General features: G+C 36.8%; 1 protein-coding gene across 4 annotated transcripts in view; it reads left to right on the top strand.

Annotated features, from left to right (window-relative positions):
* Positions 1-79: 79 nt before the first annotated feature.
* ORC2 (origin recognition complex subunit 2) overlaps positions 80-26,390 on the top strand; it is a 37,185-nt gene continuing 10,874 nt past the window's right edge. The window contains exons 1-14 of one of the 4 annotated variants that reach the window (XM_042244947.1): positions 80-328; positions 3,057-3,167; positions 5,001-5,049; positions 6,041-6,144; positions 6,767-6,910; positions 8,377-8,466; positions 12,835-12,924; positions 13,898-13,929; positions 16,578-16,638; positions 19,196-19,389; positions 20,381-20,479; positions 22,615-22,724; positions 25,055-25,187; positions 26,005-26,098. In XM_042244947.1, coding sequence (XP_042100881.1) covers positions 6,048-6,144; positions 6,767-6,910; positions 8,377-8,466; positions 12,835-12,924; positions 13,898-13,929; positions 16,578-16,638; positions 19,196-19,389; positions 20,381-20,479; positions 22,615-22,724; positions 25,055-25,187; positions 26,005-26,098 — 1,144 coding nt within the window. In that variant the 5' untranslated portion in view covers positions 80-328; positions 3,057-3,167; positions 5,001-5,049; positions 6,041-6,047. The remainder of the gene's footprint in view (positions 329-3,056; positions 3,168-5,000; positions 5,050-6,040; positions 6,145-6,766; positions 6,911-8,376; positions 8,467-12,834; positions 12,925-13,897; positions 13,930-16,577; positions 16,639-19,195; positions 19,390-20,380; positions 20,480-22,614; positions 22,725-25,054; positions 25,188-26,004; positions 26,099-26,390) is intronic. The other 3 variants (XM_015093484.3, XM_060410202.1, XM_042244948.1) reach the window with 3 other exon arrangements.

Below are 26,390 nucleotides of genomic sequence, written 5' to 3'. Positions count from 1 at the left end.
AGTCCACGTGCTATTGGATACACGGGGCTCCGCCTCCTGAGCAGGGCGGGAGATTTGGTGTGCCGCAGGGAAGCTTCCCATCCCCCCCTTCTGGCTCCCGGAGCTCTCCTGGTCGACCTTGCGACCCTGCGGTTCTGCTCCTGCACTGCCTACAAGAATTTGGCATTCTTGCTAGGGCTGAAGCCTTCTTCCCAGCGGCGACCATTCAGCCGGGTAGCGTCCGGCTGGCACGAGGCGGCCGCAGCCGCTCCTGGTGGAGACCTGGCGGTTCGTGGTGGGGCGGCGGGACAGCCTGCCTCCCTCTCCTGCTTTGCCCGGGGCTTCTGAGGTGAGTCCAGGTGCACCCAGTCCCCAGCCTTCGCCTGAGCACCCTGGGCGAGGTGGCTGCGCCTCCCTCTTTGCGCTCGCCAGACTGCCTCCAGCCTCGCTGGTCTGAGAACCCTCGGCTGCGCGAGGCCCAGAGCGAAATCAGTAAATACTTGTTGGGGTGAGAGGCTCCTTCTTTAAAGACCGTTGCTCTGTCCAGCAGTGATGGATCTAGTGTTCAGAGGATGTCTGTTACCAGAATATCTGTTTCCCGGCTTGAGGAGCCTTCTGCTTGCAGAGAGAACTGTAAAAATCCGTAAAGAAAGTAGTAAGGTGTCCTGGGATAGGAGCAGGTACAGTGAGGGCTGAAGAGGAAGGAATCTTGTCCCAAAAGTACCACTGGAGCAGGAACACTTTGATGTCATCCCACCCTGGAAGCACCAAATGAATCCTAACTGAACACAGTCACCCTGGGCCAGGGGTTGTAAAGCAGTTGCAAAACCAGGCTCCTTTGGTAGGTTTCTGTAGAAATTTCAATTTTGTGATTCTGTCCTATATAATAAGATGCCTTAAAATCTAGAAAAGGGAATTATGTATAAATGTATTTGGCTACAGACAAGACTAAGTTAGGCTGCTTCTGCCCAGACAATTCTTATGTAAAATACCATAGGGAAACTGCCTGGGATAGTGTTCAGTTATCTACAATATTTGTTTTTAAATTTTTGTTAAAAATCTTACCCCCTCCCCCCCGAAGGAACTACTAAACTTTTGCTAATAAGATTTATGTAACTGACCTTTAATCCTTTTGATTGAGAGGAAGCTCAGAGTTAAAAATTCTTTGTATGGTTTTAATTTCTCGCTTTCTTTTTCTTTTATTTTCCCTGATCCAGATTCCCTATTAGTATTTATAGCTTATCATTTCTTTTATTGCATTGTTTATTGTCATTGCTTCAAATCCTCTATACAACATAGCCGACTCATTGGAAAAGACTCTGGTGCTGGAAAAGACTGAGAGCAAGAGGAGGAGGGGCAACAGACGAATAGGTGGTTGAGTGGCATTACTGACTCAATGGATATGAGTTTGAGCAAACCCAGGGAGATAGTGAAGGACAGGAAAGCCTGGCTTGCTGCAGTTCATGGGGTCGCAAAGAGTTGGACATGACTTAGCGACTAAACAACAGAATGCTGCTCTTAAAAGCATGCTTGGTAGAACTACTGATGTTTAACCTAGTGAACTGGAAACCTAGAGGAACTGTAGCAGTCCTTGGATATTTGAACCACTGTGTGGAAAAATGACTACACATGTTGTGAATAGTTTCCAGAGGTCAAGACAAGCATTTAGGATAACAGGTTTGTATTTAATGGCAGGAGAAGTGTGTCAATTAGTAAAATGATCTGGGTCTTTGGAATTAGTCAAACTTGGGTTTCGGCCCTAATACACTTTCTAATTTGTGAATTTTAGTGAGTAATTTAATATTTAACCTCATTTAACTCATCTGTAAATTGGGAGAGTTATATATATTTTAACTACCTCAGGGAGTCTTGAGGATTTACTGATCTGGTGTGCATAAAAGTGCCTTATACAATGCCTGACAAACAGCCCCTCAGAAAGCTATTTTGTACAGATAAAAAGAAAATATTTCTTAATTTAGTATAAATGTCACATAGATGCATTAAACTTTTTCTCTAATAAATCCAATTCCGCATACTAAGAAGTAGTATCATGACTAGAAAGTTGGCAAAGAGCAAAAGAATATGTTCTACTGGCAATGGCCATATAAATTATAGATGAAATATTAGTGTTGCCAAAATCTGTATTGCTGTTGTTCAGTTGCCCAGTCATATCCAACTCTTTGTGATCCCCATGGACTGTAGCTCGACAGGCCTCCCTGTCCCTCACCATCTCCTGAGGTTTGCCCAAGTTCATGTCCATTGCATCAGTGAGGCCATCCAGCCATCTCATCCTCTGATGCCCTTTTCTTCTGTCCTCAATCTTTCCCAGCTTCAGGGACTTTGCCAATGAGTCAGCCGTTCACATCAGGTGACCAAAATACTGGAGCTTCAGCATCAGTCCTTCCATTGAGTATTTAAGATTGACTGGTTTGATCTCCTTGCCATCTGAGGAACTCTCAGAAGTCTTCTCCAGCACCAGAGTTCAAAGGCATCAATTCTTCAGCACTCTGCCTTCTTTACAGTCCAGCTCTCACAGCCATAGGTGACCAATGGGAAACCATAGCCTTGACTCTGCAGACCTCTGTCAGCAGAGTAGTGTCTCTGCTTTTCAACGTAATGTCTAGGTTTGTCATAGCTTTCCTGCCAAGAAGCAATTGTCTTCTGATTTCATGGCTGCAGTCACCATCTGCACTAATTTAGTACCCAGGAAATCTGTCACTACTTCCATATTTTCCCCTTCTATTTGCCATGAAGTAATGGGATTGGATGCCATGATCTTAGTTTTTTCAATATTTAGTTTTAAGCCAGCTCTTTCATTCTCCTTCACTTTCATCAAGAGGCTCTTTAGTTCCTCTTTGCTTGCTGCCGTTAGAGTGGTATCATCCACATATCTGAAGTTGTTGATGTTTCTCCTGCTATCTTAATTCCAGCTTGTAACTCATCCAGCCCAGCATGTGCTCAGCATATAGGTTAAATAAACAGGATGACAGCAGACAGCCCTGTCATATTCCTTTCTCAATCCTGAACCAATCAGTTGTTCCATACTGTTCTAACTGTTGCTTCTTGACCCACTACAGGTTTCTCAGGAGACAAGTAAGATGGTCTGGGATTCCCGTCTCTTCAAGAGCTTTCCACAGTTTGTTGTGATCCACACAATCAAAGGCTTTAGCATAGTCAATAAAACAGAGGTAGATGTTTTTCTGGAATTCTGTTGCTTTCTCTATGATCCGTTGGCAGTTTGATCTCTGGTTCCTCTGCCTTTTCTAAACCCAGCTTGGACATCGGGAAGTTCTTCGTTCACGTAATGCTGAAGCCTAGCATGCAAGATTTTAAGCATGACCTTACTAGCATGGGGGCTTCCAGGTGGTACTACTGGTAAAGTATCCACCTGGTAATGCAGCAGATGCAAGAGACCAGGGTTTGATCCCTCAGTTAAGAAGATCCCCTAGAGAAGGAAATGGCAACCCATTCTAGTATTCTTGCCTGGAAAAATCCCATGGGACAGAGGAGCCTGGTGGGCTACAGTCCATGGAGTTGCAGAGTCGTATACGACTGAGCACTTGTGCTTTTTTTTTTTTACTACCTTGGGAGATGAGTGCAATTGTCCGATGATTTGAACATTGTTTAGTACTACCCTTCTTGGGAATTGGGATGAGGATTGACCTTTTTCAGACCTGTGGCCACTGCTGGGTCTTACAGATTTCCTGACGTATTGAGTATAACACTTTGATAGCATCATTCTTTAGGGTTTTGAATAGCTCTACTGGAATTCCATTGCATCCATTAGCTTTATTGACAGCAGTACTTCTTAAGGCCCATTTGACTTCACAGTCCAGAATGTCTGGCTCTGGGTGGCTGATCACATCATCATAGTTATCTAGGTCATTAAGATGTTTTTTGTACAGTTCTTCTATGTATTCTTTCCGTCTCTTCTTGATCTCTTCCATGTTTACTAGGTCTCTAGCGTTACTATGGTCATATAAATTATAGGTGAAATATTATTGTTGCCAAAATCTTAGCTCTCTGTACACCAATGTCAAATAGAAATACAGAGACAGAATTTTGAATGAAAGAGTATAGCTTTATTTCTTTGCCAGGCAAAGAGGGAACACCTCAACAACTGTACCCCCTTCTCTGGGGAATAGGGAGAGGTCTTCAGGGCTCATGGTCAGGGGTTTGTGATAAGGACTAAGGCAGTCTTGCATTCTTTCTTCTGCAAAGTTTCAAATGGCCTCAACACTGGATCTGGTCCTCCAAGGTTATCAGCTTATGACCTTTCTGAAATGAATGCTACAAGGGAGTGTTACAAGGGTGTTGGCAGAGGGAGCGGGGGAGGCCAGGTGCAAGATATAATTTACATAGAGAGTAACTAAGGAATTATTTTATGAAGGACAAGGCTTGTTATGGGCACTATAGATTAGAAACAGCTGAAGTAAAACCAGGATTGCTTAACTCCCACGGACCTATTCTTGGGGTTTTTATAGCTGTTGACTTTGTTTCCCTTGTTTGTTAGCATTAAAAAAATCACATTTTCCATTTCTGTTGTAACATTCCCCATTGCTGGTTTATTTGCTCCATTTCCATGGAGAAAGAGAATCAGGTTTGTTCTTTGGCTTAGGACAAAACTTTAGTTTTATTCCATTTGACAAATACCAGCTGTCCAGCCTGGGGGCCCATCTGTCTCCTACCTTATTATCTTTGAACACAAAGTATGATCCTAATAAAATTGTTATGAGGATGAGATGGGAATACATACATTCAAAAATTTTGTCTAGCACATAATAAGTACTCAAAATTTTGGCCTCTCTCTACCTCCTGCTTCTGCAGTTTAGATCTTCTCAGTCTCCGAGGCTTCCTGGCCAAAATGGCAATGGCCATTTTGCCCTTTACTGTGTCGTCATAGTAACTTTGGCTTTGTAAGATCTGCCTTTATTCATCTTGTTTGTAAAAACTCATGAACTTCTTTGGTTGCTCTCATTTTCCTGTTTGCTGGCCTGACTGAGGTCTTTTTCCCAAAACAGGTGACTCTACTTGAATTTTCCAGCTGAAGAATATGTAGTACCTTTAAAGGTAAATGAAAACTGAGACAAAATCATTTAGTGTGCTAGTTACAAAAGAAAACTTGGCAATATTTAGTAAGTTGTTGCTGCTGCTGCTGCTAAGTCACTTCAGTGTCCGACTCTGTGCAACCCCATAGACGGCAGTTATCTGCGTGCAAAGAACTGACTCATGGGGGACACAGCAGTATGATCCTCTTGTCAGGGAAATGCATATAAATAGGATTTATCAGAGACAGGAGAGAAAAAAGTCTTTTTTTGAGTAAACTGCTGATTAACTGACAGCTAGGTGGAGTTATTAATTTGTTTCAGGCAATAAGTAGCATTGTAAGTTCTGAAACTAAATTTTGTCAGCGAAGTAAGAGTTGATCAAACTTTTGCCTGCCAAACTCTGAAATTTATTCAGTGAAGAGCTGACCATAAAGTATTGGGAGGATTCATGTTTACTATTTAATTACCGAGATACCTAGAAAGCCATATTCATAATTATGAAGTTGTTTGGGGAGCATGCAATTTAATAGTAAAGGGATGTCCTTGAGGATTATTTGATCCAGGTTTGGACACAGTGATGTCCGCAGGCTTCCCCCAATAGACTATCTTTCTAGTGAACAGATATTAAAATCCACCAGACTATCATTCCTTGTTTGGCTGCTCTTTTTCTAAGCTCATGTATTAATCTCCCCCTTCTAGTTAATGTTGTTATCCTATAAATTGGTTAGAGTTTTTTTACCCACAAAATTGTTTTCCTGTCATTATATTTCAGTTGCCTTGATTGGGCTTGGCTTTTTCCTAATCTCAGGCACTTTGTCATCCCTTCCATTTTTCAGATAAAGAATTGAGTTACTTATTATCAAAAACATAATATTGATACAATAATGAATAATGTGTCCTTCATACTTACAGACTTTTAAAAATATTATGCAAATATATGGATTCATTATGTGAATGTTTGACTGTTGATAGGAATTTTTCATCACTTTGAGTACTTTATTGCTTTTGTTTAGGTTAGCAATGACGAGCACGCTGGAATTAAAGGAAGACAAGATGCTGAAAGTTCAATTTGTGGGAGATGATGATGTTCTTAATCACATTCTTGATAGAGAAGGAGGTACTAAATGATTATACAATGGAAGGGATGTTTATTTAATGGTTATGTATTATTTCACTTTTAAAAGTCTAATCATCTATTTTGAAAATATAGCACAAAGTATTTGATCTAGTAAGACTGCAAGTAAATACTACCTTAATTTTTAGTTTATTCTATTAAAACTGTATTAAAAATAGGGGGACTCCCCTGATGGCCCAGTGGTTGAGATTCTACCATGCAATGCAGGGGGCCCAGGTTCAGTCCCTGGTTGGGGAACTAAGATCCCAAAAACACAAATTTAAAAAATTAAACATTAAAAAAAATTAAACAAAAATAATAAAACCTCACCTCAAATGAAATGTTCAGCAATGGTGTTAAGTGATAAGATAACTGTCTACTGTAATGAAAGTGTATAGTTAGTTTGAGCCCCCAAAATATATAATTTCAAGGTTTGTTTTTTTTTTTTAACTTATACAAACTTACACAAACTGTGATTTCTGTTGAATCAAAGAGAAAACACCGAGTTTTTTCTCAGCTTTTAAATAACGACAATGAAATGGTGTAGTTTATTTATTTAACTGTAATGTTTACATTTAAAAGAATTCATACCTGTCATGTTCTAATTCTTTGAATGTTTATATAGGACCTAAAGTAAAAAAGGAGCGAGCCCAGCTTTTGCTCAACACACAAAAAATAATAAAGAAGCCAGAAAATGAGTTGGAGGAAGATGACCAGGAAGTTTTAAAAGATCAGAACTATGTTGAAGTTTTAGGACAAGATGTTCAAGGTATTTGCAGGGTAGGGGTGGTGGAGTTGGGAATGTACCCTCAAGTTTCTGCAGGTAGCTGAAATTGCTCTGCAGGTTATGTAAAAGTAGTCCTGTTGGTTAGGTAGCATTTTGCTACAATTTTTTACCAATTTTTAAAATTTTTAAATGCACATGTTAATAACAACATTTGCCATCTTTACCAATTTAAGTGTACAATTTAGTTATATTAAATATATTCATAATATTGTGCTATCATCACCATTGTCCACCTCCAAAACACTTTTATCTGGTGTGCTATATTATTTCTCATCAGAAAAGCATTCCTTCAGATTCTTTCTCTGCAGTTGGAAAGATTGAAGCACTGAGTTTCTACTATAGACTTGTTCTTACTTTAAGAAAGATACAGTCTACTGACCTAGCACTTTAAATATATTTTTTAAAAGATATTTGTACTTTCAACTAATTTGAAATAATTTCATAAAACAAGTCACTTTATTATTACCTTGGTCATCTTTACAGAAATAGATAGAAGGATTATTCCAAGAAGTAATGTGTTCCAACTAGGCATGCTAGTGTTATGCTTTTTTATACCTAAGCCAGATTCCTGCCAGATTATGCTTAAAAATGTTAGGCTTGAATTATAATTTACTTAAAAATGTTTACTTAAAATTTAAGTAAGTTATAATTTACTTAAAAATGTTCGGCTTGAATTATAATTTGCTCAGGACTCAAAGAGCACAGATTTATATTCCAGTGCAAGGAGCATGGACCTACTTAAGTTGACTTAAAAAAAAATTATGATCAAGGAACAAAATCAGTACTGTTGGGCACTAGGGGCATTGGATCTAGGAGCAGGGTTTTTGCTGCCTCGGGTCTTCTGGTCTCCCCAATGTCATCTCTGTGCGCCAGTTCTGTCCTGTCGATGCCACCTGCCTCCCTGATGTGCATGTCTTTTACTGTCTCACACTTGACTTTTAAGTGGTCATTGTGACTACTCCTGACCTTTTTGTCACTTCTTGAGTGATACTGCTTTTGGATTTTTTTCCCAGTGTTAAATGACATGATGCAAAAAATGACCACCACCCCTCAGTAGGCTTAGCAGGCAGGGTAGATTGTCATAAAAGTGTCCCTAACTAGACAGTTGACACTTTTAGCAGTTGTTATTTTTAAAGGGAAAATTAAAGAATGAAATTAAGTCAGGGTCTTTGTTGAGAGAAAGAGAACAACTATCATATGACTATTTTTGAGTGTATTTTTGTGTATCTGTGAATAACATGTTTTCTGTGTTTTAAAATTTAAACAGTATCATGGTCTATTGTGTATTTTAAACATTTTATTTATAAATACATATTGTTGAACCTTTATAAGACAGTGAGGGGTACATATCCTAAGTTTTTAGGTAAAATTTTACCTTTTTTTTCTGTTAATTAACCTCACTCATTTTTCTTGCATTCTTTTTTTATGTTGCATTTTTTTTCTTTCAGAATCCTTGAAAAATGGCTCTGCTACAGATGGTGGGAATAAAGTTTATCCTTTTCAGAATAGAAAACATCCTGAAAAGATGGCTAAATTAGGTATGTTGCTTTTCTGATTTCTGTAATGATTATTCATCTTTTCTAAGAAGGTGTGTTTAACCACATTTCCCACAGTTATCACCCCATTGCTTTCACTAAAAGAATGATGAGGGATGTCATTTTATATTACATATTCAAGCATACTTAAAGTCATTAGTATTTTTCATATTCAGATGTCTTCTGTTCTTAGCTAGGTTCTAAGTTTATAGAAATCCTGTCTTAGATTACTTCCCACAACATCTAGCACAGGTTCTTAACATTTACTTCTTTTGTTAAGTGAGTGACTTAAGTTGCACAGAAATATTCTGAATTTATTGAAAATGAGAAATTTACACTATATGTAGAAGAAAAATGTTGTTTGTACTAGAGAAAATCATTTATATAAAATTGTTAGGAATGAGCTGTTCTAATAGTTTTCTTACCCAGGTTACCACTTACACTAATACACGTGAATTACTGAGTTTCAGAGAACTAGACTATAGTTAGATCCTGTGGCATGAGGGATCATCAGTTTTGACTGTTTTGAGGAAAGGAAATAACATGTGAAAGTACTTGAAAATTAAGGCCGTCCATAAGTATGTGAAAGCTTGAGAATACCAAAAAGTTAAGAGCAAAGGAATAATAATTAACTGCCTGGCAAAATGTAGTTGTTTGTATTAATATAAAAAGACTTATAATCTATAATTGTTGAACATCTATATGTATATGTCTTAGGTGGCATATTTTTATATAGTCATTGTAACCAATGATCATTTAAACGTTCAAGGTTAAATCACACATGTTGAGTGTTAAAACTGATGAGGGACATATAAAAAGTAATTATATTGGTAAGACCTGTGCTTCTGAACATAATAAAATTTTAAACATTTGCAAAATTCAGTTTTCTGAAAGATACTACATGCATCATTAATTTTGATTCTAACATGGCACATACAATAATTTACACTAATTGATGTTTTGCTTAGAGTTTATTATCTACATCAAGAAATTTTTTAAAAAATTTATACAAATAAACTTATTATTTCCCTGGTGGTCCAGTGTTTAGGACTCTGCACTCCCCGTGCAGAGGGCACAGATTCCAATCCCTAGTTGGGGAACTAAGATCCCACATGCTGTACAATTAGGCCAAAAAACTGAAAAGAAAATAGGTACTAACCTATAGTAGAGGAAATATTCAGTATCCTCAGGGGCATCCTTGCCAGCAAGCTAGGTGAAGGGAAACTTGGTATGACCATAAGTATGTAATTATTTCTGCACTGTTCGTGATGGAAGTTAAATACACAGTTAATGTTCTAGGAGACCCTAGATGATCAAAAATAAAAAGACCAAATGAACTTATTTACAAAACAGAAATGTAACTAACTTATGTTTACCAAAAGGAAAAGTTGGGAGAAGGATAAATTAGGAGTCTGGAATTAACAGATACACACTAATACATAGAAAATAGGTAAACAACAAGGACTTATAGCACAGGAAACTATATTCAATATTTTGTAATAACCTGTATGTGAAAAGAATCTGAAAAAGAAAACAATCACTTTGCTATGTACCTGAAACTAACACACCATTTTAAATCAACTGTACTTCAATACAAAAGAAATTTAAATTTTTCTGATCTGTAAAAATGACTGAATTCTATGTTGGATCTCTGAGAAACCAGAGGAAAATCCTGAAATAATTATTAGAGGAAAGATCAGATAGACACCAACGGAGAAGGCAATGGCACCCCACTCCAGTACTCTTGCCTGGAAAATCCCATGGACGAAGGAGCCTGGTAGACTGCAGGCCATGGGGTCACTAAGAGTTGGACACGACTGAGCAACTTCACTTTCACTTTTCACTTTCATGCATTGGAGAAGGAAATGGCAACCCACTCCACTGTTCTTGCCTGGAGAATCCCAGGGACAGGGGAGCCTGGTGGGCTCCCATCTGTGGGGTCGCACAGAGTCGGACACAACTGAAGCGACTTAGCAGCAGCAGCAGCAGCAGATAGACACTAAAGCCAAAATGAAACCTTAAGGCCAGTGGGGCACTGGAGAAAGAGGAGAACTAATAGTGGAAAGAATAATGGAACCTCAGTGGAGTCATCAAGTAGAAGTTCCCTGAGTGTGTACTTAACATCCACAAAGCTGCAGTGATACACGTCTTCTATCTGTATGCACTGTGAGGAACTTAAGTATTGTTATGATAGGCATTTCTCTCACCACATCTGAAAGAAATATGCAGTCATGAAAAGATAGTTTTTTGGATAATATGACTGATCATACTTTCCAAAAATCTGTGTTTAGTTATGATGCTCTTTGACTCATTAACTATTGTTGCTGATTGGGTTTACATCTAAACATATCGATAAAATAGAATGCCTTCATATTTTTAAATAAGTGATCGCTCAGAAAATCGATATTACTCTGAGTATAAAAGATGATTAAATATAATTGCACTAACCAAGATATAGTTGGGCTAGAAATTGAGTAGGAGTTAGTTTAGAAGGCTTTGTGAACTACAGAGAACACTTGCGAAATTGAAATTAGTTTGTTCAGATAGGATCAGATAAAATCTGATGAGAAGTTATTTTTAGGCAGAGAGGAATTTTTTTTAATTAATTGATATTTGGCTGCACTGGGGCTTCATTGCTGTGCTCGGGCTTTCTCTAGTTGCAGTGCACAGGCTTCTCATTGCGGCGTCTTGTTGTAGAGCACGAGCTCTAAAGAGTGCAGGCTTAAGTAGCTGCAGCACGCGGGCTCAGTAGTTGGGGCTCAAGGGCTCTAGCGTGTGGGCTCAGTGGTTGTGGTGCATGGGCTTAGTTGCTGTGGGACATGTGGAACCTTCTCAGACCAGGGATTGAACATATGTCCCCTGCATTGGCAGGTGGATTCTTATCCACTGCACCCGCAGGTAAGTCCCAAAGAGAAATTTTACTTTAAAATTTTGACTGTGTTGCAGACCACTCGTTGTGTAAATATACAGTACAAATGAATAAGAAAAATGAAAATTAAATAAAATATATCCCCCAGTTTTTTATTACGGAAATTAATATCCACACATGGGTGACTCTCTTGTTCCTTTTCCTTTTTAATTCTTCCTTTTTCCCTTTTTTAATTTAAAGTCATTTATAAGCAGAGAAATTCTATGTTTTAAAACCAAAACTATTTCAGCCAAGTTACTGTGTACTTTTGTGGCTTTTTGTGATGTGAAAGTTTTTTTTCCTATATTGTGGATCAGCAGCCTTTAATGCAAACTTGGCCTACTTTTCTGGTGTAAAGAGAAGGCCAGGCCTGAGCCTTAGGTAGATTGCTTGGGAGAATGAGGACAGTGAAGAAGAGATGGAATAGCTACCAACAGTAGCCAGGGAGCAGGATAAAACCATGGAATCCAGATGGAGGAATAATTTCAAAGAAACATTTTGTAAACTGTAATGAATGATACGGATGACTGAGGAGGTTAAGAAAAAAGTAGCCAGTGCATATGTGGGGACTGCATAAATATCTTGGGTCAGTTCCAAGATTGGAGGATAAAGCTGTGTGAATTAGGTTAAAAAGAGTTTGAGTCAGTAAAATGGTTTTAACCTAACAAATCCAACTATATTTTGTCTTTAAAAAAAAAGATAATTTAAATAGTGTATACTTATTTCCTCAGTGAACAGTGTTCCAGTGTGTGTTATTGGGGAAATGTAAATCTGTTCCTTCAGTTCCTGTGTGCCTCTTACAGTGAGAGAATGTGAGCATCTTTAACATTTGTATTTTTATTTTAAATGGCCCCTGCTGTTCAGAAGCCAGGTATTTCATCTGATGCTCAGTTGAAGAAATGCCCTGTTTAATGCTATATCATATTTTATACATTATTAACATGTATTATAGAGTTTTAGACATAAGTAATAAAGTAAACCACGCTTTTGGGGAGATTTAAGAGCTTTAAAATCATTATAATTTTAAACCTTTACAGTTTTAACTTTTAATCCCACTTTCTGGCCATTCTTTCCTATGCCCTTGCAAAGGTGTTCCTTAAGTATAATAGTAGAGAAATGGAAGAACTATAGGCCTGCCAGTGGAGAGGAGAGGGAGAGAATATGATGATTAGAGAAACCAGCAAGGTCAAAGTTAGCTCTTTATTTGCTTTTGTGTTTTGGTGTTTTGGTTTTTTTTTTTTTTAGCAAGACCTTGAAGAAAGACTTGAAGATGCTTGGAAAACAGTGAGTAAAGGTGAAAGCAGTTCTACTCTTAACATGGCTGGGTTTATTTATCTTTCTGATAATAGTAGCAGCAAGTTTGTTTTTTTTTTAATTTATGTAAGTGAAATAAAGATACTTTCCCTCTTAATCTGTTATACATTTAAAAAAATATTTTATGTATTTCTTTTGTCTATTTACAGCTTCCGAACTAGCGAAAACACCAAGAAAAAGTGTTTCGCTCAATAAGAATGATCCTGAAATTACAATAGACATTCCTCAGTGTAGCAAGGGTAAGATTTTACCTCAGTTGTTTAAGAAGAGCTTTCAGAGTTGCTTCAAATTATAGTATGAAGTGAAGTGAAGTGAAGTTGCTCAGTCGTGTCCGACTCTTTGCGACCCCACAGACTGTAGCCTACCAGGCTCCTCTGTCCATGGGATTTTCCAGGCAATAGAACTGGAGTGTATTGCCATTTCCTTCTCCAGCGGATCTTCCCAACCCAGGGATCGAACCTGGGTCTCCCACATTGAAGTATACCACTTTATTTTTGGTCTAAGTGCACGTTCATATATTTTCTTTTCTGTTCTGAAAATGCATTCGGCAGATGCAGTTAATACCCCAGCCTATGTGCTTTAGTGTATTTAGCAAAAATACAAAAAGTAAGGGGCAAAAAGATCTGTGCGGGTTGAACTTATACAAATTGATAGAGACAATAAATACTGTTGTCAATTGCCTAGTTTAGCCAAATGTTTGTGGAAGATTTGCTTTGGCAAATGCTATTTGAAATAAGGTTTTGGGGATTTGTAAGTCTTATAGTTTGTGGAGAATTTTGGAGCAGTTGTTTTTGAATAGCCCATTCCAACTAGATTAAATAGTGTGCTATTAAAGTAATGAGCTGGGTATTCCCTCATGGTCCAGCGGTTAGGGCTTCACACTTCCACTGCTGGGGCCTGGGTTTGATCCCTGGTTGGGGAACTAAGATCTCACAAGACACATGACATGGCTAAAATAAATAAATAAAAATAAAATAAACAATGAAAAGATGTAGTTTTTCTTGTTACATGAATGCTACAGAAATGTCATTAATGAGAGCAATCATAAAATTAGTAAGAACAGTTCAGCCTCTAGTGGAGATGTAATTAATTGAGAATTCAGTAATATAGTGGCTTCTGGATAGAACCTGCAACTTTGCTTTTAATGAAACTAGGTTTTTATGGAACATGAAGTATTTGTAGTGAGTAATGGCTTTTTGTTTCATTCTTTAGGGCATTCTGCTTCAGACAAATCTCAGTTGAAGGTAAGCAATTGACTAAAAATAAGCAAAAACCATAGTGTTATAAAGTAAGACATGAAAAATAACCATTTCACCTGTTAATTTAGATAGTACTTTATCATTTACAAGTATCTGCTAATTAAATACCTAACTTATAGATGAAGAATGTGAGGTTCAGAGAAGTGAAGTGACTTGTCTAAACTCACGAAACTAGGAAAGGGACAAGCTGGAAAATGAAGCCAGGTTTTCTGGCCCCAACTGTCCTGCCTATTCTGTGTCAGAACTATCCCTGGGTATTTTCATCAAGCAGAGTTGGCTTGGAAATTTTACGGTTTGGTTTGGTGTTGCTTTTATATATAATGTGTTTTTTGGGGGTGGAGGTGGGGTTAATCCCCAAAACCACTAAATCAATTCATCTATCCCCTTACCATTTATGTTTGAAACCTAAGTTGGCTTTGGTTAATTCATTCCAGGGTAGCAGACAGTAATGAAAAGTTTATCCTCTCCTTTGTGTTTTTCTGGTTTTGTTCTTTCATAATACTTCATCAAGTGGCCCTGCCTAGATGTGGGCAAGCCCAGGTAGGCATGGATAAATCCAGGATAATGAATATGTGAGTGGTGAGTGTTTCCAGGCCTAGGTGGCTATAGATTTAGACATGTCTGGACTTATGTACAGGCTCAGTTCTGGGAACCCCTCGTAAAATTTTGAGTATAGACATTCAGGGCCATGGTTATAGCCTGTGCAGGAATGTCCTATTTTAGGCAAGTATAGGTGTGAGACTAGACATGTCAGAGCCTCCCGTGCCTTTGATACTGCTTTTTTCCCCCATATTATATCTTGTATAACTATAAAAGAATAAAGCTCATTCTCTCCAGTACTCTTGCCTGGAAAATCCCATGGATGGAGGAGCCTGGTAGGCTACAGTCCATGGGGTTGCAAAGAGTCGGACATGACTGAGCGACTTCACTTCACTTCACAATCCAGTCAGTGTTTTAGATAAATCAGCACATTCTTTTTCAAGTTGTGGATCACAACTTAGTGGATCTTGTTGATTCCCTAAAACATGGTCAGAAAACCTGTTAACCAGTGGTATTATACCCACCACAGTAAGAGACCATCACCCTGAGAGAGTCTTAGTGTTTTGTCTTAGAAGGGGTCAATCAGAGAATATGTATAGGGCTTTGGGATCTGGCCTCAAGGGTTTTAAGGCACATCTGTCAAGATGGGAAACTGATCTGTATTAGACAAAAATTCATGGCATAATATTTTAGGATTAGTGGATACAGTGAGGAGAAGGTTTTAAACTGAGTTTCGTCCAGGGTAGCAGACAATAATTGAAATTTACTTATCAAAATTTGAGTTTTGATAAGTAAACAAGCATTTGATAAGAAACAAGTAAGCAAGCTGTTTGCCCTGGTTAGTAATCTGCTATCCTAATGGGAGAATAGATTGCCCAGATGAGCAAACTGTCAAGATAAATTATTCGCAGAAATTTCTGTAGGAAACAGTGAAGTTATTTACTAGTTTATAGCCTTACCTTTTTGAGCAAGAATTTTCTGAAATGATTATTTTGACACAGATGTCCTCAGACCTGATAAATAAGCTCTGTGGATATAGGTTGTCTCAGTTCTCAATCCAGAAATCAGTTTGGTAGGACATGATCTACAATTTTTAAAAAATGAAATAGGATAAAACAGGAAATTTCTGTATTATAAGTATTATCATAATTTAACTCAGTTATATATGCACATGTGTACTGGATCAAGGTAGCCAAATATTTTTTAAAAATTAAGGATCTGTATCAAAAAAGTTTAAAATATACAGTGATATATTTTATAAACCCGTGGATCAGATCAGCTAAAGAGTACAGAAGTAAGAAGTAGAAACCTCTGTGCCTGTCCTCACAGACTGTTTTTACTTCTGGCCATGCTGGGCCTTTGCTGGGGCACACAGGCTCTCCAGTTGCAGGGCCTGGACTTCTCTAGTTGGGGCATGCAGGCTTAGTTGCCCCACAGCATGTGGGATCTTAGTTCCCCGACAGAGGGTGCAGCCCATGTCTCCTGCATTTTGGAAGGCAGATTTCTTTACTACTGGACCACCAGGGAAGACTCCTCACAGACTAACACCAGTAAATTTTTTGTGCATTAAAAGACCCATTGCCGTATCAGTTCAGTTCAGTTCAGTTCAGTCGCTCAGTCGTGTCCAACTCTTTGCGACCCCATGAATCACAGCACGCCAGGCCTCTAGGAATCCCATTTAAACAAATCCCATTTGCTTACTCATCATCACTGAACAGTATTACCTCTTAAAAAAAAATATTCTGCTAATCTGATAGGTGAAGAATGGTTCAAACACTGATAAATTTTTCTTTACATAATAATAGAAGTCCATACTTTACAGATATCTGGAATACAACTTATAGAATCACTCTAAGAATCCTTTGGAATTTGTTTGTATCATTTTTGTTGTTATAGTCTTTTTTCCCCCAATAAAGTCATTTGTCATTGTCTTCTAGTTCCAGGAGGTAGCTCCTCTAGTTCTAATGTCATCTGTTGAAAACAAAATATTTTTTTCTTTCCAGCCTTTCTTGCACCCAGATCCATCATTAATTTCCATGTCATCATTATTATTTGACTATTTAAAACTATGTTGCTTTTTTATTTTTGAACAGAACAATGATAAAAGTGAATTTCTGTCAACAGCACCTCGTGGGCTAAGGAAGAGATTAATAGGTGTGTATTTCTTTTAACACTGAGTATTTAATAAAAAAAAAAAAGCATCTAAACAAGAGGCAATAATGGTTAAATATACAGGTTCTAGCCTTAGAATGCTTACTTTTTCTTTGGCCTGTCACAGGGACTTCTCTGTGCCTCAATTCTTTTCATTTGTGAAATAGGGACAACAGTGGTACCAACCTCAGAGTTATTTTGAGATTCATTGAAATAAAGAATGTCAAATGTGCTTAGTAGTGCTTGACCACGATATATTCTTAACAGGTGTTAGCTATTAGTAGCTCTTATTATTATAACTACTTACTGCTGTTTCTTTCCATGATGGAAAGGATATGGTCACGTCTTCAGCTGAACTGTAAATCCGTTAAGGGCAAGGACTATATCTTATATTTTAACTCTTAACACTTAGCACCATGTCTTTGACATTACAGTCAGTGGATATTAAGGTTAGTTAAAATTCTTCTTCAATATAATAACATGCTTTCTGGTTTATTTGCCTAAGACAGTGTTAGAAATGGTTCTGTTGATTTATTTAGAAGTTTTATATTGGAATAATTCAGAATATTCAGTTATACTGAATACTATACAAAGCCAAGTAAACAAACATGAATCCCACCTTTGGGGAAATTAAAAGTGTTTTGGGTTTTTTTTTGTTTTGGGTTTTTTGGGGTTTTTTTGCAGCACTGTATGGTTTGCAGGATCTTAGTTCCCTGACCAGGGATTGAACCCGGGCCACCGCAGTGAAAATGTGGAACCCAAACTACTGGAACTACAGGGAACTCCCTGTTTTGGGGTTTTTAAATGTTTAACTTTGGGGCAGATTTCTTGTTGACCTTGATTTCCTAAAGATATCAGTGCCTTTCTTGGGGTTGACTCCTTGACAATATTAGCTGACATTGTTAAGTCCATGCCTCGTAGCCGTTCTTTTCAAGGTATAAAGTTGATGCTACATTTCTAATCAACATAAAATTTATAATACTAAATTAGTGAATATCTGAAGTAGTAAAAGATGATATGTACAATTGTTATTATTATTTTATGTCAAATACATCCCACATCTTAATTTCCTCCTTACTCCACAGAAGAATCTTTTTTAGAGAGAAGGTAAACATCCTTTTCCTTCTCAATAACCATCAAATAAATACACCAACACGTATGATGTATTCATGTAGATAGGATAAAGACATTGTCTGGTACCTCCTACCACTTCTAACCCATGCATCTACCATGGGCAGTAATCACCACAAATTGAATCTTCTAAGCTATATATGCCCACAAAATCAAGCCTTTTTTTTTTTTCTTTTTCAGTATCTATATTTGTTACATGCTGACTGGATATTCTGAAGTATATCTACTCTTCAAAATAAATAGTGATTTGCTTAAAATTATTGCTTTTGGAATTTAACCTTTTATGATAGTTTTATACTTATTGAGTGTAAAAACTAGTTTTATCCTTACTTTATGATTATAAAACTAGCTTTATTATTTCTACAGAGTGGTTGGGGTCATTATGGTTTGTTTAAAAATATAACTTTTATATCAACTCTGGGATGGATTGTGCCTATGTATTAGTAGTCCTTAAAGTAGCGACTGTCATATATTGAGTGCTCTGTCAGTTAGGATGGCATTTTCAATGGGCAGCAATGGAAAACTCTATAACAATTGCTTAAGACATTGAAGTATCTCATATCAGAAGTCTAGAGATACACAGTTCATGGTTGATGTAGTGACTCAACAGTATCATGAAGGATCTTCCTGTTCTTCCTGTCTTTTTGCTTTATCGCTGGCATTTTTCATCTTTAGTTTTGATATTTTATATTGCAAAATGGCTTCCATAGCTTTAAGCTATGGGTATAAGCCTTTGGGACCCCATGGACTGCAGCCCACCAGACTCCTCTGCCCATGGAGTTTTCCAGGCAAAAGTACTGGAGTAGATTGCCATTTCCTCTTCCAGAGGAAGCTGACCTAGGGATCAAACCTGTGTCTTCCTTCATTGGCAAGCAGAGTCTTTACCCACCGAGCTACCAAGGGGCTTTCCTTTCGTAACTGAGGAGAATCTTTCCCAAAAGCTTCCAGCAAATTTTCCTTCAAGTTTCATCAGTTAAATGTTTACGTAGCCGATTCTGGTAGCAAAGGAGGCTGAGAGAGCATGTATTGGGCAAAGGAAAAGACAGTTAAATTTACTGTGATTATTTATTCCTTAGCACACTACCACATTTTACAGTGAATTCTATTAGCAAGGAAGAAGGAAAGAGCATAGTAGGTATGATTGACAATTTCTGCCTCAGTTCCTATGTGTTAGGCATTGTTAGTTCTTTATATGCATTTCAATGTAATCTTCACATTGTTTTATTAAATAAGCATTGGTAGCCTCATTTGATAAATGAGGAAACTAGTGCTCATAAAACTTACAAAACTAGCTCTGGTGAGATCATCATCATGTAATGGCACAATCAGAAGTCACAGTTTCTTACTTCAGTGCGCACACTTCCCTAATACCCTACAGTGTCTCTCTTGTCAAGCTGTCCAGTTTTCCCAATTACTTCTTCCCCCACAGTTCCACGGTCTCATTCTGACAGTGAAAGTGAATATTCAGCTTCCAACTCAGAGGATGATGAAGGGGTCGCACAGGAATATGAAGAGGACACTAATGAAGACATATTGAGCCAAAAGATTCAAGCTCAGAATAGAGTAGTTTCAGCTCCTGTTTGCAAAGGAACCCCTTCTAAGAAAATGAAGAGAAAGAAAACAGTAAGTGAAGAGAGAACTTTAACCTGAAAGAAAAATTAGTAATATCTCAAAGATAAGCTACCTAAAAGATCCAAATGGGAGGATCAGCACAATATTTTTACTTTACTTTTCTACATTTTCTCAGCCTTTCACATAAATTCCCACATGTGTATTTCTGAACTTTGTATCCTGGCCTCTCTCTCTCCATCTCCATATATCAATACCATAGCATGCTAAAGTTGGCAATTCAGTTGACTGAAAAAGAGCTTTTCAATAAATATTAGTTGGATAATTGAAGGCAAGGCTTCTCAGTATATACCTTTTTATATAGTTTTATTTTGTAACACTGTTGATGTACTCAGGTTAGTGTAAATATATAATAAATGCTGTGACTCTGGATCCAGGTTGAGTTGTTTGGGGAATACTGCGCATATCATGGCCTGAGAAAGGGCTAATTATCCTCTCGTTCTCTGTAAAGACTCAGAGCAGAGCCTACTGCTTGATAGCTTTCCATTCCTTCCTTCCTTTCATAGAGGTCAGTCATGCCCCAAATCAATAGAATACGTGGTCAGTCATCTTACTGGAACAGTAAGCAAGTCTTTTATTTTAACCTTCGTGTTGATATCTTTCTCATTTTCACAGTCCTTCACCTGTACTAATTAAAGAATTTGCTAGGACTGTGTGAGGCAAAACAAAGGTCCTAATACATAAAACCTTTTTTTTTCTGTAAGTCTGAATGGGAATTATATGTTGAAATTTAGGAATTGTTTTTGGACAGACTACTACAAACTAGTCACTTTCTTCAACTTTTATGATCCTAAGTGTAACTTAGTTTTATCACTGGAATTGATTTTGCTTGGTCCTTAATCAAAGTGTTGTTGCTTCAAAAAGAAAATACTGACTGCCAAATAAAGAATTTCACTTACCCTGTTTTACACTGCTGTTACTATCTAGTTTTGATATAAAACAAATATCTGAAACTAAGAACTGACTTTGCTTTGTCCGCTTTCAGAGTCACTTAGTAGAAGAATATTTTGAAGCCCACAGCAGTTCTAAAGTTTTAACCTCTGATAGGACACTGCAGAAACTAAAGAGGGCTAAATTGGATCAGGTAAGTTGCAATGAAGGCTACTTCTAAATTTTTCTTACTGTGAGCTGAAAAATACGCTACATACGCAGCAAAATCTGAAGAGTACTATAATTATGTTTTTCTCTTATTTGTCATTTCTTCAGGACCTACAGTAATCATCAGGGTCATAGTTTCTTTTTTTATTTTATTGACATATGTATACTTGATTTACAATGTTGTATTAATTTCTACTGTGCAGCAAAGTGATTCAGTTATACATCTATATATATTTTCACATTCTTTTCAGTATGGTTTATCACGATACTGAATATAGTTCCCTGTGCAGGGTCATAGTTTCTTTGAAATCCATGTGCCATTAATCTCTATTGTTATTTTAACCCATATATTCATTGAACCTCACATTGGTTATAAAACACTGACTGACCTGATTCTGAGTTAAAAACCTTGCAAAACGTAGTGGGTATTCTGCTTTCTGATATTATGGAAAGCCTGTCCAGTACAGTAAGATAACAGGGTTACTATATACTGTGGTTCCAGTGTGTCATATAAAAAATACCATACAGTTAGACTCAGGGCTTTTATTCGTACCTCACTAAGACAAGACACAGAACCATCTGAATAAGAAAATGTTTGATAGAAAGTGGGCTTGATAATTTAAGTCAATAAGAGATTGTTATTGACTCAGAGAATCAAAATTTTATTATTTCCTGAAAGTAGAATTCAGTGCAATTTTCTAAGGTATACAGGACTTTTGACAGAGTTTTCAAGCTATAGAACAGAGAGAGGAGATTATTGGGTAGACCACTGACCTGAATGACATGGTGCTGTGTGGTTGGTTTTTTTGGGTGTTTTGTTTCTTTCTACCTGGCTCATTGGTATTGCAACTCAAATCAGAGACTAGCTGAAAACATGTGTCAAGAAACCACATTGTTCCAAGGAAGAGATGGCACTAACATCTTCTTAGTGCATCTGTTTTTATACAAGCAGCCTGGGGGTGGGGGAAAGTGGAGGGTCAGAGTAGGACTTCACAGGACCTAGAGACAAAGATCTCTCAGAGAATGCAAGAAACACCTGTTACTGATAATCAAAGAAAGGAAAGTCTTTCATAAATTGCAGACATAGCTGATGGATACAGTCTTGGTAGCACATGTCAGGATGCACTTATATCTCATGTCTTCCAATTAGCTGGGAGTTGGCCGATCTAGGATTTGCTCCACATATCTGTCTTCCTTGTTGGACCTCCTTGGAAGGCTACCAGAGGCATGTTCTTCTCATGACAATGTCAGAGACAGAAGTGAAAAAAGAAAGACCTCGTAAAACCTGGGCTCAAAACTGTCTCTGTCTCTTCTGCCTCATTCTGGTAGCCACGATAAATGACGTGGCTGAAAACAAAGTCAAAGAGCAGGGGACTAGACTCACTTGTTGAGTGGGAGGCATTGCAAAGTCACACAGTAAAGGGTATGGATAGGGGAGCGGCAAGTGCTGGGGCTAGTAATGTAATTTGGCACAGATGGAGAGAGAAATTTTTTAAAGCTACCTGCTTAACATTTCACTTAGAATTTGTCCTATTTCTCTTTAAGTATGTGAATAAATTAAAACTGTTGGCAAAAAATACAAACTATAGGCTAGAGTGTTTAGAATCTTGATTGCTGCACTAGTCTTCAGTATTAACAGAATATTTTACTTAAAGGATAGCATGATGAAAGCGCAGTAGTGCCAAGGTAAAAAGGGATATACAGCATTTTGCTAGTGTTTTCATTTCAAGAAGTGAGCTGTATTTAGTCACCAGAACGTCTGGATTTGTTGTCAAAACTGGGAGGCAGGTTTAATCATCTCATGATGGTAACAGTTGTTTTTAGAAATTAAAGCCTTACATTTGGAGTTCATTGTCATGTAAATGGTTCTAGACAAAACTTAGCAAATTCATTACTGTTTTTACATGCTTGTATGTAAGAGTATATAACATTTTACAAAAACAAATATTGAAATACTGTGTATATTCAGTAGATGCACTCATTACCAAACCTGATTAAAGTAATATTTCCACTAATAGCCTCTTCTAACCTTGACCTGTAAGGGAATATTTTTACTTTGAGTTGATTTGATGTATGTGACTTGAGAGTGATCTTCTTCTGCCCTCTTCCTTTTTTTTAAAGCAAACTTTGCACAACTTACTGAGCAAGGTTTCTCCTTCCTTTTCTGCTGAACTTAAACAACTAAATCAACAGCATGAGCAGTTATTTCATAAATGGATGTTGCAGTTACAGTAAGTACTATTATCATTACAAACCTCTGTAAAATAAATATATTTACATAATATATATATACGTAAGTCTGTTAAAATCAAAGCAGTTAGACATTAATTTTTTTTGCAGTGACCTTGATATGCATTTTTACTTATGTGTAAAAATTTGAAAAAATAGATGTTTTCCCAGTTTTATGACCCAAATGTAGAAATGTCATATTATTATATGACTCTTCTCAGAAATTCCAATTTACAGAAAATGTGTCTTTTCTAAGTTTAATCAAATTTGAAAGCTTTTATAAACTAAATAGCCTTTCTTAGAATTATGAACTATTACTTATAAAAATATTTGAAGATACAATTTGTCACAATTGATAAATATATCAGATTTTACTTCAGTTTTTCACAGCCAAGTTTCTAAAATGAAAGAACATGTATTTTTCTTTTAATCCCATTCTATTTACATGTACTATAAACCTTCAAATTTCATGAGGTCTGGTCTATAAATATTATTTTACCATTTTTAAATTGTTTTTTAGAATATTTTATCATTTCTCAAATACTTAAGGTAAAATTTTAAACTTTCATTAAAATACCTAGAATGGTAAAAATTAAAATATAGAAATTTTTTTCTATAATTGTTTTTATATTTGTATTTAAAAGAAACTTAGTATAAGGAAGTGTTTAAAACATATGCTAAAATGTGAGTGCAGTAAGAACAGAGAAATTGCCACAGTTTTCCCTAGTTGATCCTGGTTTTCTTTTGCCAATAATAAATCAAAGGATTATGCTAGTAAGAAAATTATCTTCTTCCCTGTTAGGACCTCATCTCCTCTGAGTAACTATTTGTGTATCTGTTCATTATAAGTTTATATGGCAGATCTTCACTCTAATCCTACCCCACAGCCCACCAGTTCTTTTCTTCCCATATGTCAACTTTGATAACGATTTGCTTTGCTTCCCAGCCTAGACCTCATAGTCAGCTACTTCAGTAGAATTGCTAGTTCTCTGAATTCCCTTGCTTTGTTTTTCCTGCTGCTTTTACCTTGCTAATCTCTGCCTTTGGGGATTTAGCTCTTCTTTTCTTCTATTTCTAGGCTATCCTGCATTGCTGCAGAGCATCTCATATATACTGTTTCTGATTGACCTCCATAAACAATCATGGAGTTGAACTTTAACTTGACCTTTCATGCTTGATGTTCTGGGTTGTCTCACCCACTCTCTTGGCTTCAGTTACTCTTTGTATGTGAATAACTCCCATAACTGTGTCTCTAGCCCAGCCAAAATTCACTTCAGCAGCAGACATGAATTATATTGAAAGTATCCACGTAGAAGTTCTATAACTAATTCATTATACATAAAATTTAACTTATCTTAAACCCATCATTTCCACCTGCCCCGACTACCTAGGGTAGTGAATATCACTTAATCATATAGTTGCCAATGCCAAAAAACTGAGTTATTCTTAATAGTCCTTTTCACTTATCTTCCATGTCTAATCATTCTCCAAATCCAACCGATTTGATCCATAAGCTCTTGACACCTTGTTTTTCTCCATAACACCTAATTCAAGTCCATAGTCTTCAGTTTTACCCTCCTTCCTATCCATTCCCCAGCTCAGCCAGTGTAATCTTTCTAAAAAGATCATGTTACTTTCCTACTTAAAACCTTTCACTTAACACCTAACTACTAACTTTAAATGATCATATTCCTGAGAATAAAATTCAATTAATGTCTTAGTTGATTTAACAAGACCTTTTGTGACCTGGCCCCTGCTTACTTTTCCAGTTTAATCTCTCAATTAAAACTCTGCTTCAGCCTATTAAAATTTTTTTAGTTTCTTACACCTAGTGCCTTGTTCTCTCTTTTCTCCTATTACTTGAAAGGTTATAGGAAGCTCTGATACTTTGGTCACCTGATGCAAAGAACAACCTCATTGGAAAAGACCCTGATGCTGGGAAAGATTGAGGGCAGGAGGAGAAGGGAGTGACAGAAGATGAGATGGTTGGATACATCACAGACTCAATGAACATGAGTTTAGAGATAGAGAAAGACAGGGAAGCCTGGTGTGCTGCAGTCCTTGGGGTCGCAAAGAGTCAGACATGACTTGGCCTCTGAACCACGATAGGAGCTAGAGAGAAAGCTACTGAAAGTTGAAACTACAAGCTTGGTGTACAAATAACAAAATTGTGCTTTTTCTGTATGTATGTTGGGAATCAATATATTAATCATTATTTAGCCATGCCAGTTCTTCCTGTATTCTTGATAAGCTTAAATGAAGGAAACTGGTTGATTATAAAATTGGCAATAAGTACTGAAATTTAATTTCATGAGTGCTCTTTTTCTTACAGCCTGGGGTTCAACATTGTGCTTTATGGTTTGGGTTCTAAGAGAGATTTACTAGAAAGATTTCGAACCACCATGCTGCAGGATTGCATACATATTGTCATCAATGGCTTCTTTCCTGGAATCAGTGTGAAATCAGTAAGTTTTAAAAATGTTTTAAAAAGGAGTAACATCATATCCCCTGCCAATCCATACCGTCATGTTAAAGAGAATGCTATTTCATATTCTGAAGCATTCATTTTTTGTTTTTAGGTTTTACACTAGTAGGATTGCATGGTGCTTAAGATCACATGTTTGGATTCAGAGGGTTCTAGCTTTGAATCCCCCTCCTTGAATTTCCTATTTGGTAACTGAGAATGTATTACATCTTAGGGAAATGTTAGCTTTGTTTACTACATTGACTATCTACAACACTTCTCTGAAGGATAAGATTATGGAAAACTTCAACTTCATTATGCTTTTATGTCACTTTGATACTTTAAAGATAGTGAAAAGTTAAGTAATAGTTATCATTCTTTGATCATTTTTACACCATATGCTCATTTCTCTTCATCATTTGAAAATGAATTTAAGCCTTTTGAGCTCTGGATATTAACCAATATAATACTCCTTTTTAAAAATGTGCTAAATGTTTGGACCCTCTTTCATTTGATAAATCTATAGTTTTATAATATTTCTCATATTGTTGGGTTTGTTTTGTATTTTTACTACCCTGCTTATATTATCTTTACACCTTTGCTTCCTTATTTCCTTTTAGTAATAACTTAAGCAAAAAAATAAATTAGATCTACTTAATCTACTTACCTTAAAAAGTAGGACTTTTGAAGTAATTTTTCAAACTTGGTGGGAAATCCAAATTTATTTTTTTAAAAAAAGGCTTGACTTGCTAGTTGTTTTTATCCTACATGACAGAATAAGTTATAACTGATATATCTCTTGCACTTTTATGACATAGATCCTGAATTCTGTAACAGAAGTCCTTGATCATATGGGTACTTTCCGCAGTGTGCTGGATCAGCTAGAGTGGATAACAAATAAATTTAAAGAAGGTAATGTGAAGATGTTCTGTAGTTATAGGGCGAAGCTAAGCATCCACTTATTGTTTGTGTACTAGTATACACAAAAATGTGGGCAGTTTTAATAATGATATTTCTCTCATTGCTGATTTAGATTTCTTTAAAATAATTTCTCCTTTCCTTTTCTGTGAACTTCACTTAACTAACAGAATTAAAGAATTGCTCCTGCTACCTTGAACTTATATAGCCAAAGCCCTTTTTTTTTTTTTTTTCAAAACCTTTTACTTCAGAATAATTTTCCAGTTTTTTTTGGCTAGTGTGAAGT

Source organism: Ovis aries, chromosome 2 (assembly GCF_016772045.2).
Source record: "Ovis aries strain OAR_USU_Benz2616 breed Rambouillet chromosome 2, ARS-UI_Ramb_v3.0, whole genome shotgun sequence".
Classification (NCBI taxonomy): domain Eukaryota; kingdom Metazoa; phylum Chordata; class Mammalia; order Artiodactyla; family Bovidae; genus Ovis; species Ovis aries.
This window is presented reverse-complemented; position numbering and strand designations above follow the sequence as displayed.